General features: G+C 42.0%; 1 protein-coding gene across 1 annotated transcript; it reads right to left on the bottom strand.

Annotated features, from left to right (window-relative positions):
• Positions 1 to 1,617: 1,617 nt before the first annotated feature.
• DPPA2 (developmental pluripotency associated 2) lies at positions 1,618 to 10,819 on the bottom strand. Its single transcript, XM_087861862.1, has 7 exons — positions 10,787 to 10,819; positions 8,561 to 8,708; positions 6,189 to 6,349; positions 6,013 to 6,096; positions 4,855 to 5,116; positions 3,745 to 3,940; positions 1,618 to 1,831 (listed from the first exon to the last, which is right to left on the bottom strand). Exons 1-7 carry the CDS (start codon positions 10,817 to 10,819, stop codon positions 1,723 to 1,725), a joined length of 993 nt encoding a protein of 330 aa, XP_087717988.1. The 3' UTR covers positions 1,618 to 1,722.
• Positions 10,820 to 12,796: the final 1,977 nt, after the last annotated feature.

Genomic DNA, 12,796 nt, shown 5'->3' with positions numbered 1-12,796 from the left:
GCTAAGTAAAATAAGTCAGAGAAGGACAAATACTATATAATTTCACTTATATATAGAATCTAAAAAACAAAAAATAAACAGAGAACAAACTGGTGGTTGCCGGGGGGGGGGGGGTGGGAGGATGGGCAAAATAAAAGGATTTGGGGGGATTAAGAAATACAGACTTTCAGTTATTAAAAAAGTAATGGGAATAACAAGTACAGCATAGGGAATGTAATCAGTAACATTAAATAACTTTATATGGTGACAAACGGTGACTACACTTATCCTAGTGAGCATTTTGTAATGTATGTAAATGTCAAACCACTATGTTGTACACCTGAAACTAATAAAATATTTTGTCAACTATACTTCAATTTTTAAAAAGATTGCAATAGTAGCAATATAGCCTTAATAGCTTATTGATCATTAAAAACTTATAACACATAAAGAAGGGCAATAAAAACAAATACAGATCTTAAGCCATTTATACCAACATCAATGATCTAAATACACAAATTAATCAGGAGAATAAGACAAGCCACTGACTAGGAAAAATATCTTCAAGACTTACCCAATAAAAGACAATCACTCAAAATATAAAAGAACCCACAAGAAAGTGAACCAGATGAAAAAATGAGCAAAAAACCTGAACAACTAGCTCACCAAAGATATACAGATGACACATAAGCCTATGAAATGAAACTGCACATTTCACGTCATTGGGGAATTGCAAATTAAAATAATGAGATATTTCTACACACCCATTAGGACGGCCATGATCCAAAGCACTGATACCAGCAAACACTGGTAAGCATGTGGAGCAAGGAGAACCCTCGCTCACTGCTGGTGGGAATGCAAAATGGTACCAGCCACTTGCGGAGACAGTTCGGCAGTTTCTTGTAAAACTAAACATACTTTTACCCCATGATCCCGCAACCACGCTCCTTGGTATTTACCCAACTAAGCTGAAAACATATGCCCGCACAACCTGCACACAAATGTTTATAGCAGCTTTCCTCATGACTGCTCCAAGTCGGAAGCAGCCTGGATGACTTAATACGTGAATGAATAAACAGGTACATGCAGGCAATGGACTATTTAGCGCTAAGAAGTGGGAGTTTAAGCCATGAAAAGGTGGAATCTGAAATGCATATTGTGAAATTAGTCAGTCTGAAAAGGCTACTGTATGATTCCAAATGTATGACATTCTAGAAAGGCAAAGCTGCGGAGTGTTCAGGAGTCAGAGGGAAGAAAAGTGTTGAACAGATGCAACATGAACATTTTACAGCAGGGAAGCTATTTTGAAGACACTATAATGGTGGACGTAGGGGGTCATTATATACTTGTCAAGGCCCACTGACTATACGACACACAAAGTGAACCCTGCTGTGAACTATGGGCTTTGGGTGGTGAGGTAGGAGCAACTGCACCACTCCGGAGCAGGCTGCTGGTAGTTGGGGAAGGGGCTGGAGCAGTATTTCAGAACTCTGTTACTTTCTACTTGATTTTTCTGAGAACCTGAAACTTTAAAAAATCTATTAATTAAAGCAGAACTAAATTATATTCTATAGAACCAAATCCTTGAAGCAGGAGTAGCAGTCTCTTCTTGGCAAATTCAAGTACAGGATCCAGACATTCGCATCTGTACTCAAGGTATCAAGCAACACTGAGGCTGGCTAGACAGAGCACAGCAATCCATCACTGGGATGCAATCAATGGTAGCTGTGGGCTCTGCACCATTTATTCTTTATTACGATACGGTCCATCCAAAGGGAATGATGTTGGTCTGTTCAAACGAGGTCGCTTTTCCTTCCCCAGTGCAATTAATCTTTTCATCATCTTCTTATTTCTATAAAGAAATTTAGAAAAGAATTTTTGAAAAATTCTTAAGAGTAAGATAGATCATTCCATACCAACTGCAATAAATAAGGAATCCACTTCTGGAGTTCCTTAGTAGTTTGCCCCATGACCAAGGAATGGTGGGAAAAAGGTTTTACGTGGTAAAGGAACAGGATTGTCCATTTAATATCATGGCTCATATTCTATATACTACAACTGGGTCCACTTCCTTATTTTTAACATTTGTTTATTTATTCGTAAGTAATCTCTATACCCGACATGGGGCTCAAACTCATGACCCCCAAGATCAAGAGTCACACGCTCTACCAACTGAGCCAGCTAGGTGCCCCAGTTCCACTTCCGTTATATTTACACTTTCCATTTTCTTCCTGCAGCTTCTTCCCACATCCCCTTCTCTCTTCATATTCGATCATGGTTTTCTCATTTATAAATAAAAAGAAACAAAAGAAAAGGAAGGAAGGATGGAAGCAAAAAGCTCCCGTAATATTACTGCCTCAACTATTACCTCATTCTCCACTCAGGTAGAACAGATTATTAATATGTTCTGTTCCTAGTTCTTCACATGTTCTACTCCAACTTAAAACTACCCCATTCTGTTTCTGCTGCTCCTCTCAACATACTCAAGAGGCCACCAATGGTGTCCTAAACTGACATTCCCAACAGCACTGCATTCACCAGTCTCACATGGCCATCTCACTGCCAACCATCTCCTTCCAAAACTCTCTGCCCACGGCTTCCTTTTTCCACTATCTTTCAGCCTCTACCTGTACCTTTTTGGTCTCCATTGCTCACCTGCCACTGATATGTTGATTCTCTTTTGGATTCTTTCCTGTACATACTCCTATGCGCAATTTATATGGTAAAACTTCTCCCAGAACTCTAGACCACTGGCCAGCATGTCCCATGAATCACATTCCCGGCCACTGAACTGGACTTCTACCTTTCCATGTAATAAGACGACAACTGTTCCCTGTACTCCTATATCTCTTAAATTTTTCCATTCCTCTTTAAATTCTTTGCCAAGTCCATAGATTATATCTCTCCAGAATTATTAATCTCTTACCTTCAAATTTAGTTTCTGTTGCAAGATTTCAAACCACTTCCTTATAAAAGTCTTAGTTTTCCTCCACATTCATCTCATATCACCTCCACCCAATTCCACTGTCAAAAGTTGAATTTTGTACTCAAACATTAGGAGTGCTATGGTCTGTATAAAATCGAAAGCAGGGCTCATGTGTATGCCCAATGTGTATTGCCCTGGATGATGAGTATGTAGTTACCAGATTCTCAAAGGAGTCCAAGTCCCAGAAGTGACTAAGTAATTCAGGGCCAAAGGATAATATGAGACTTTTATATAAATATAAAACTTGGGGAAGAAAAAAAAACTTGCAGTGGTCTGCTCCTCCCTTTCCCACTTATTTGTCAGTATAAGCTTCAAACATATTCACCTATTTACTTTCCAAATGGTAAGCTCTTCCTCATTACATGTCATCCCTTGGGAAGTTTCTCTAAGCTACTCCAATATAGGTACTACCCATTATTTTCATAGCATCTCTTACTCCTTTTTCATTCCAGAGTGCTACATGGATTTTGTCTAACTAAATTGCGTATCCCCAGGAAAGTATTTGCCATGTGAACTCTTAAGTCTTTTTTTTTTCTTAAAACATTTCTCTAAAATGGAGGCAGTTAAGGTCCTAACTTGGATACTTTGTTAAGGTTTCTAAGAAGCCACATTTATCTGAGTTCTAATCCACTACTAAGTTTTTAGCTTCCTCTTTGTGCCTGATCTATATGGCAAATTAAGAAGACAGCATATTGCCCTCTATCTTCTCCTACTAGATTATTCAGAACCCTATGCAGACATCTCCTTTGCTGTGCGCCATACTGAGAAGTAAGGGTTACCTCTTAGCACATTCAGGGCATAACATATTATCTTCTAGGCCTGGGGATGGGAAAGTGCAGGCGGGTAACAGGAAGAGAGAGATCATCCTCTTCGGAGTGTCAGGCACCCAGGCCTGACCTGCATGAAACTGCAGGCGAACCCAACCTTGTGCGTCGGCCAAGAGAGGTCTGCCGTGCACCACACACCACCGGGCACCTGAGGAGGAAAGAGGAGCGAAGATAAACAGCAAAAATCGAGTAACAGCGCCCTAATCCAACCTCTCAGCAAGTCACTCTCGGTTTTGCTCTTATATTCTATACTGAACGAAAAGAAAAACATACACCAAAGACACTATAACTATAATCTGACTTCACAAATTATATAGCACAAGGGACACCAATTAACTTTTTGGAATAGTTGCTCTGCGCTGAAGATTTTGCTGAGTGGTTTACATGTATGACTATATTTATCCTTAAGAACATTAATATTTACCTTCTATTTACTTTTATTTGCAGGTGAGATAACTGTAGCTTATCATGTTAAATATAATTTTCCCAGAACCAAGACATGGATCTAGATATTCTGATTCACAGCCCATTTGCCCAACCATTACATTACACTGCCTCAACTACACAAAACAGGCAAAAGGATCGTTCTTTAAAAATCTAAGGAACAGGGCGCCTGGGTGGCTCAGCCTGTTAAGCCTCGGACTTCAGCTCAGGTCATGATCTCTGGGTCCTGGGATGGAGCCCTGCATCTGCTCAGTGGGGGAGGCTGCTTCTCTCTCTCCCTCTGCCTCTCCTCTTTCCTCCCCCTCCCAAACCCTGCCCCCGACTCTCAAGCACGTGGTCCACGCAAAATTGGACTACCTGTCAACGAAAAGATAATTCCTATATAAATCTAATATCCGATCTACAACATTTTAGCTCTCTCCCTTTTACTGCCTTTCAGTATGGGACTAATAAAATTTAACCTTTCTCTGGAATAGTACTCAGTCTATTCTTTTTTTTTAAGTAGGCTCCACACCCAATGGGGGGCTTGAACTCACGATCCACACGAGATCAAGAGTTTGCATGCTCTACGGACTGAGCCAACCAGCCGCCCCAGTGCTCTTTTAAGGTTGATCTTACCAGAGGCTTGCAGCAGAAAGGTCTCAACAGAAGCAGGAATGGAACGTGAATTCACAGACTTGGACTGATTGGCTCTTGCAGCAATTCTTGACCATGCTGCCAACATGCCTTCCTGTGCTGAAGTTACCACCTCGACTGCATTACTCTCTTCCTCTCTCTCACTCTTCTTGCAACTTTTCCAAAGCTTTGCTTTCTTGGCCACCATTGTGCCTTTCCTCGAACATGACTGCAATTTAGCTTCTAGTGATGTTTCAGGAATGTTCTGCAAATGGAATTCATGGTGAGTTTTCAGTGAAGTGCTACTGCCCTAAAGACTTTTGTGTTTTGTGTCAATTTTATCATTTTTTATACGCCGACCCATGTGTGTTAAGTGTAGGAAATATTTAGGATTATTAGTTCCCTTAGAGAAACTAGGAGAAATTTTTGATTGTTAAAACTGGGGACAAGGGAGTGGGAAAAGCAGAAGGCACTGCCACTGACACTTAGTGCGTAGAGGCCAGGGAAGTTTAGGCCTAAAATGCACCAGACACCCCCCCCCAACCAAAATGAGTTATTTGGCCCAAAATGTCAATAGTCTTTTTTTTTTCCAATTGTAATGTAGTTCCATACAATATTATATTAGTTTAAGGTATAAAACATAGTGATTCAACATTTACATATGTTACCAAGTGATCACCATAAGTCTAGCTACCACCTGTCACCATACAAAGTTGTTATGACTACATTCCCTAGGCTGTACATTGCATCCCCATGTCTTATTTACTTCATAACTGGAAGTCAGTACCTTTTGATTCCTATCCCCTATTCTGTCCATCCCCCACACCTCTCCCCTCAGACAACCTCCAGATCATTCCCTGTTTCTGAGTCTGCTTCTGCTTTGGTTGGTTTTTTTAGATTCCACATATACGTGAAATCATATGATATTTGTTTTTCTGTCTGTCTTATTTGACTTAATACCCTCTAGGTCCATCCATATTGTCATAAATGGCAAAAGATTTCATTCTTTTTTATGGCTGAGTAATATTCCTTTGTATTATATACACACATCATCTTCTTTATCCCAAATGTCAATAGCCCTGGTTGAGAAATCTTGCTTTAAGAGACACAACATATATAGAGACAGTGGGATAAAAGGAACAAGTCACAATCAGAGCTCACCTTCACATTGTCACCACATTCCTTACTCACCTGGTTTTTTTCCGGGTAAGCATGTTTCTGGAGCCTCAGATAAACCTCTATTTTCTAAGGACATTAAGAGGGGAAATGAAAATTACAAATTGGCCAAGCTTTCCACACTTGCTCTGTGCAGCAGAGTTTCCCACCAGTGTACTCACCCGGCCATCAGTACTCAAATTCAATTGTTGGCACCAGGTCCTCAAAGTGTCCCAACGTACTTTATTAAATGGAGGCAAATTTCTTGGCAAGGGAAGGATTGGTGTATTACAGCTATGTTTTGGGCAAAACTTGAATTGTTCACTTATTTGTGGATGACAAACTAAGAAAAGAAGGAAATCAAAGTAGTAATAATTTAGTATTTTTAAGATTACAATTTAACAAAGTTCTTGCTAATTTCTTACAACCCAATTTACACACACACACAAACATACACACATCAAATATTTTTCCTGTATTACAAGTAATAGGTTCTGTAATTAAAGGACTTACCCAAGATCACATTTCCATTAAAATGGCAGACCTGGAAATCAAACCTACATTTTGAAATTCTAAAGCCTATGTTTTTTTACAGCCACCAACAGCCGCCCGGATAGAACAATATATTGGATTGCTACTCCAAAATGTCTAGAATTTGGACCAAAAATACTAGTTGTCCCAAGAGAAATCAAAGAAACCACCCACCACCAATGATCCTGCATTCCATCAGCCTGCCTCATGTCCCTCGGCAGCACCCCATCTCACCTCACTCTGCTTAGTGTAACCTGTCACTGTTTACTTTGCACTGAAGTCTCTTTATTCATCAAGAAAATAAAATCATTCTCGGGGCGCCTGGGTGGCACAGCGGTCAAGCGTCTGCCTTCGGCTCAGGGCATGATCCCAGCATTATGGGATCGAGCCCCACATCAGGCTCCTCCGCTATGAGCCTGCTTCTTCCTCTCCCACTCCCCCTGCTTGTGTTCCCTCTCTTGCTGGCTGTCTCTCTCTCTCTGTCGAATAAATAAATAAAATCTTAAAAAAGAAAAGAAAAGAAAAGAAAATCATTCTCAAAATACTTATTTGATGCCCTTATGTGAAGCACTAAGAACAGACTCAAAGGGTCATGACATTAAGAACTGCTAGATATTTATCAGGAACTACTCACCAAGCAAAATACTAATCTGAGGAGATGTTGAGATCAAAGTACAAATTTTCAGCCATATGATGAGTAAGTTATGGGGATCTAATGTATGGCATCGTGACTATTGTTAACGATGTTATGCTGTATGTTTCAAAGCTGCTAAGAGCAGGAGCACCTGGGTGGCTCAATCAGTTAAGTGTTCAACCCTTTTAATTTCGGTTCAGGTCATGATCTCAGGGTCTTGAGATTAGGCTCACATGAGACTCTGCACTGAGCATGGAGCCTACTTAAGATCCTCTCTCTCATGACACCTAGGTGGCTTAGTTGGTTAAGCGTCTGCGTTTGGCTCAGGTCATGATCCCAGGGTCCTGGGATCAAGTCCCACATCGGGCTCCTTGCTCAGCGGGGACCCTGCTTCGCCCTCTGCCTGCTGCACCTCCTGCTTGTGGGCTCACTAGCTTTCTGACAAATAAATAAATAACATCTTAAAAAAAACAAAACAAAACAGGGGCGCCTGGGTGGCTCAGTCTGTTGAGCATCTGTCTTAGGCTCAGGTCATGATCCCGGGGTCCTGGGATTGAGTCCCAAGTCTGGCTCTCTGCTCAGTGGGGAGTCGGCTTCTTCCTCTCCCTCTTCTCCCACTGGTGGCTTGCTCCTTCACTTGCTCAGAGTCTCTAATGCTCACTCTCCTTCTCTCTCTCAAATACATACATAAAATCTTAAAAAAACAAAACAAAACAAAAAACCAACCAAATAACAACAAAAAGATTCTCTCTCCCTCTTCCTCTGCTTCTCCCCACCCCTCCCTACGGCCCACACGCACTTGCTCACTCAGCTTACTCACGCGAGTTCTCGCCCTCAAAAAAATACTAAATAAATATATAAATAAAGTTGCCGAGAGCAAATCTTTAAATGTTATCATCATGGGATGCAGTGGGAGTAGGGAACTGTGTGAGGTGATGGGTACGCTACTTAACCTCATTTTGGTAATCATTTTGCAATATAAGTGTGTATCAGTCATCACATTGTACACCTTGCAATTACATAAGGTTATATGCGGATTATATTTCAAAGCTAGAAAAAAATCACTTGTGTTTACAAGAGGTATGTAAAGTATGTATTAACCAAAACGAGGACAAGATTGAGCTTCATGGCTGGGAATGTGAGTTCCTTTCTAGCTGACTGTAAGAACCATGTTCTGTCCAAGGCACTCCATACGCCTATTTTTTGTGTCTTAAAAGCAAGGCATGGTGCTTAGCAATTGAGAAGTGGGAGTCTGAGAACTCTTACCACAGGTAATCAAGGTGAAATTTAAGATAGGTGTTGTACAGTCAAAAGGTAAGAAAGAGAAATCTTTTCCCTGGGCATCCCAGAGCTGGGGGAGCGCAAACTGAGCAATCCTTGTCGTCATACCTTTACTGCTTGACCCAGGCATCTTCAAGCTGACTTCTGAAGTTGAAGAAACACTTGGTTCCATTGGATGTTCTTCATTAGGTTCCTCATTAACTGGAACCAATGTGAGAATCACACTTTCTTCCTCTAACGCCTCCTCAGAGAAATTCTGGAAAGGGAAGTGTCAAAGGAGGATTCTCATTTGATGCCATACAACTAAACTGCTTACTTTCAAAGCACAATTAATAAGAAACTCAGAAACCAAGAGGTGGCTGGAGAGATACGGTGATTCCTCGAATTTAATGTTGATTAGCAGACCCTTTATTAGATACGAGAAATAGCGCTGCCTGGCTAGCTCAGTCCATGGGGTGTGAGACTCTTGATCTCAGGGCTGTGAGTTCAAGCACCACATTGGGTTTAGAGATCATTTTAGTGATTTAAAATTTTCTTTAAAAAAAAAGGTAAGAGGGGTGCCTGGGTGGCTCACTCGGTTAAGCATCTGCCTTCGGCTCAGGTCCTGGGACTCAGCCCCGTGTCAGGCTCCCTGCTCAGCAGAGAGCCTGCTTCTCCCTCTCCCTCTCCCTCTGCTGCTCCCCCTGCTTGTGCTCTCTCTCTCTCTCAAATAAATAAATCCTTTTAAAAAATAAATAAAAATTAAAAATGGTAAGAGAAACACTGAGGAAATGGACAAAAGCAGACTTTCAGGTAGATGTAAGTGAAAGGATATGTCTTGAGTTTGGGAAAATCACCTCCTTCTAGGCCTTCCTCTCCCTCAGCTAAAACAAATACTAGCATTTTACCTGCTAAATCTGTATGGAATGTGTTCCTGCCTTCCTACTTTCCATCCTGATTCCCAATGATTCCCAATTCGGGCTATCATCAACTCTCACTGGTAGATGCAATAATTTCCTATCATTCCAAACTCTATTCTGACACCATTCTTTCTGCAGACTGCTCTCCTGCTTTAGAAAAAAAAAAACAAAACTACTTCAATGGCTTATCATTGCTATTCAGGTTAAAGACAAAACCCCTTGTGTGACCTCAAATTTCTGGAGTCTGACCTCTGCCTGTCACCCAGCTCAAGACCCCCGAGCTTTCTGACCTCCAGCCACGATGGCCTTATTTCAGTTCCATGACCTGAGGGAAATTAATGTATATTTCACTCCGTTGCAGTCGCAGCAGCACACACAGTGCCCAGCACCGAGCGGGCAGTCAAAGCTCTTTTAATGATCTAACGAAAGACAGACAATGGATAGGTAGGAAGGAACTAACATTTACTGGTTTTGTACAGCACACACACACACATACACACACACCGTGCTAGGTACTTTCTCTATTTCTCTCATTTCATCTTCCTAGCACCTTCATAGTTACTTACCAGTTTTCCTATTTTCCAAATTAGGTAACCGAGTCTCAAAAATTAAATGAGCCATGTCATAGAGTATACTATGCTCAAGTTTCTTCCCAAATCCGAAGGTGAATAAATTCCATCCCAGCCCTACTGCAGTACTTTCTTCCAGAACAGCCAAGTGGAGCTGATGGGGCCATGCCCTTCCCACTTCCGTCCCTTCAATGGCTTCCCATTGCTCACACTCCCATCCTGCATATGCGTAAGTTTTCCCTTTAAGATTGGATTTTTAAGTAATCTCTACGCCCAGCGTGGGGCTCAAACTTAGAACCCCCAGACTGAGGGTCACGCGCTCCACCGCCGGAGCGAGCCAGGCGCCCCGGTGTAACTCTCTTCCAAAGCACTCCCGCACACATTCCCAGGTACCGGGGGACTGTTACTCCGCTCTGGAGACAGGTGGGGGCTCAGGGCAGCGCTGTGACTCGCCCGTCATCATATAGTTAATGTCTAGGCGGAGGAGACACTCCCAGAGCAAAGAACCGAACTGGTCACTTCACTCTCTGACCTTTTATCCCCATTACCTTCTCTTTTTACTGCCGCGCTCCGCTTGCTTACGCTTTCCTCTCGCCCAGCTACATCTTTCTGCGGAATCCATCTCCTACTGCGGCCTACGAACGGCAATCTTTACTTGGTCCTTTTCACTCTCACCCAAATTTTCTCAGAGCCACAATCCGTGCCAGAAAAGGAATAATCCGCTCGCAAAGAGGAGAGACTCCAAGACCTAAGATTTCTCACACCCAGAAACTTAAGATTCGTGACACGAAGGAACAGAAGCAAGCACTGGAAAGACTTCGAAAAGTAAGTCTGGGGAAAATGCATTCTGTCGGAACTAAACTTACCTGCTCATTGTTCTCGTAAGCTGAGTACGCCATTTCCAGGAACTTTCAGAGGAAGGCAAACTACGCCATCGGCCCTTCGCTTCTTTTCACCGGCGGGCTTCCAGCCTGATTTCTCCTTTTATAAGCAAATGTCTCTGTCTACTTCCGGTTGCCGAAGAGCCGAAGAGCCGTTTTCCTTCCTCCTCTTCTTCCCCTCCCACACTACCTGGCGGTGTGATAATGTCATCAGCTTCACACCCCGTCTTGTCTATTACGTGACAGTGGAGTTATTGCGTAATTAATATCACTCCTAATACATTTTAATAGATTTTAAAATAAAGATTTTTAGGGGTGCCTGGCTGGTCCTGTGGATAGAGCCTGAGACTCTTCATCTCGTGGTCTCTGAGTTTGAGCCCATGCTGGACGTAGAGTTTACTTAAAATAATAATAATAATAACAACAACAAAAGATTTTTGTCTTTATTTCTTTAAGGTGAGACGCGAGAAACCTGAAGTGATGAATTCCTGCTAACACGTTGCAACGGAATAAAAAAATATTTTTTAAACATTTCTAGGACAATATTGGTGATGGATTGAATGATGTTACTAAGGAGGGAATTTAAAAAAAATAATCAGAGGTATTTCATAACTGATTTATGCTCATGGGCATGTCATTCACTGGGGTATTAGGTTTGAATTCCTGTTTTTAGTTCCAAACACAAATACTAAATCTGCCTTAAGGGTGAGCTGGCTATAAAGGGAAGGGTTTGGCTGTTCAGGATAGGAGCAGCAAAAACCAGAACACTAAGGCAGACTGTGGACTAATGAATACAGAGAGGCAGGCACTTGGGAACTGCTGGAAAGATGAGGCTAGAGAAGTCACAGATGTTTTCATAGGTCCCTCTAAGGAGCCAGGGCTACTAAAGGAAAATACAAAGAGTATGGCAGCACCAGCATCCATTGGTCTCACTGCAGGCTTTCTCTGTCTCTAGGAAAATGGTCTGGCCCCTCCGTCTCAGGACCCAGGGACCCCAGATCTGTTTAATTTAGTATATACTATATTCAACATGTGGTCTGCAAGTGCTCAGCTTCAGTTTACTGAAGAACTGGCTTTACCCTAGACCTCCAGAATTGGATCCCTGAGGGCAGGACTCAGAATTCAACAAGCCCTTAGGGTAATTCTTTTGCACCTAAAATCTAGAAACCTTGACTAGATCAGGGTGTGACCAAATGCATTTGGATTAGGTAGATAATGGTTGGAATCCTGGCTCCTCCCTTCCAGCATGGAAACTAAATCAGCCCATGGGGATTCAGCCGAGAAAGTACTGTCTATACCCACTTGGGTGTGACCCCACCCAGTGGGCTTTTTCCGGCTGTTTTAGATGGTAGCCGACCTGGTAGTCTGAGCTGATACCAGTGTCTGGCTAGGGCAGGACTTCCAGTGGAAAGAGCATTTTATTACCACTTTTTTCTCTTAACATTTTATTTTATCTATTTTCTTGCATTTTCCTCCCTCCTCTTCGAAAATGTTATATTATGGGAAAATTCAAACACGTGCAAAAGCAGACAATATCATGAAACCTCAAGTATTCATCGTCCAGTTTCAACAACTGTTGACATCCAGCCAATCTGATTTCATCAAAACCACCCCCTAGTCCCTCTCCCCTGGGTTATTTTGAAGGAAATACTAATTGTAAATTCTCCTTTCATCTTTTATTTTTCTCAGAATTTTTGTTACTGTTCTTGCTATTGTTTAAAGAATTGTATGAATTTCCTGTAGTCTTCTGTCTGGATTTTGTTAATTTCACTTGTTGCTCCATTCAGCCTGTTCTTCTGTCCTCTGCATTTTTGTTTTAAAGATCTTATTTATGTATTTGTCAGTGTGAGAGAGAGAGAGCACAAGTGTGGGGAGCAGCAGGCAGAAGGAGAGGGAGAAGCAGGCTTCCAGCTGAGCAAGGAGCCCGACATGGTCTGGGATCACGGACCTGAGCCGAAGGCAGACGCTTAACCAATTGAGTCACCCAGGCATCCC

Source organism: Ursus americanus, chromosome 4 (genome assembly GCF_024610735.1).
Source record: "Ursus americanus isolate L20-20 chromosome 4, mUrsAme1.1.p, whole genome shotgun sequence".
NCBI lineage: Eukaryota > Metazoa > Chordata > Mammalia > Carnivora > Ursidae > Ursus > Ursus americanus.
Note: the sequence above shows the minus strand (reverse complement) of the source record. Positions and strands in the feature narration are given on the sequence as shown.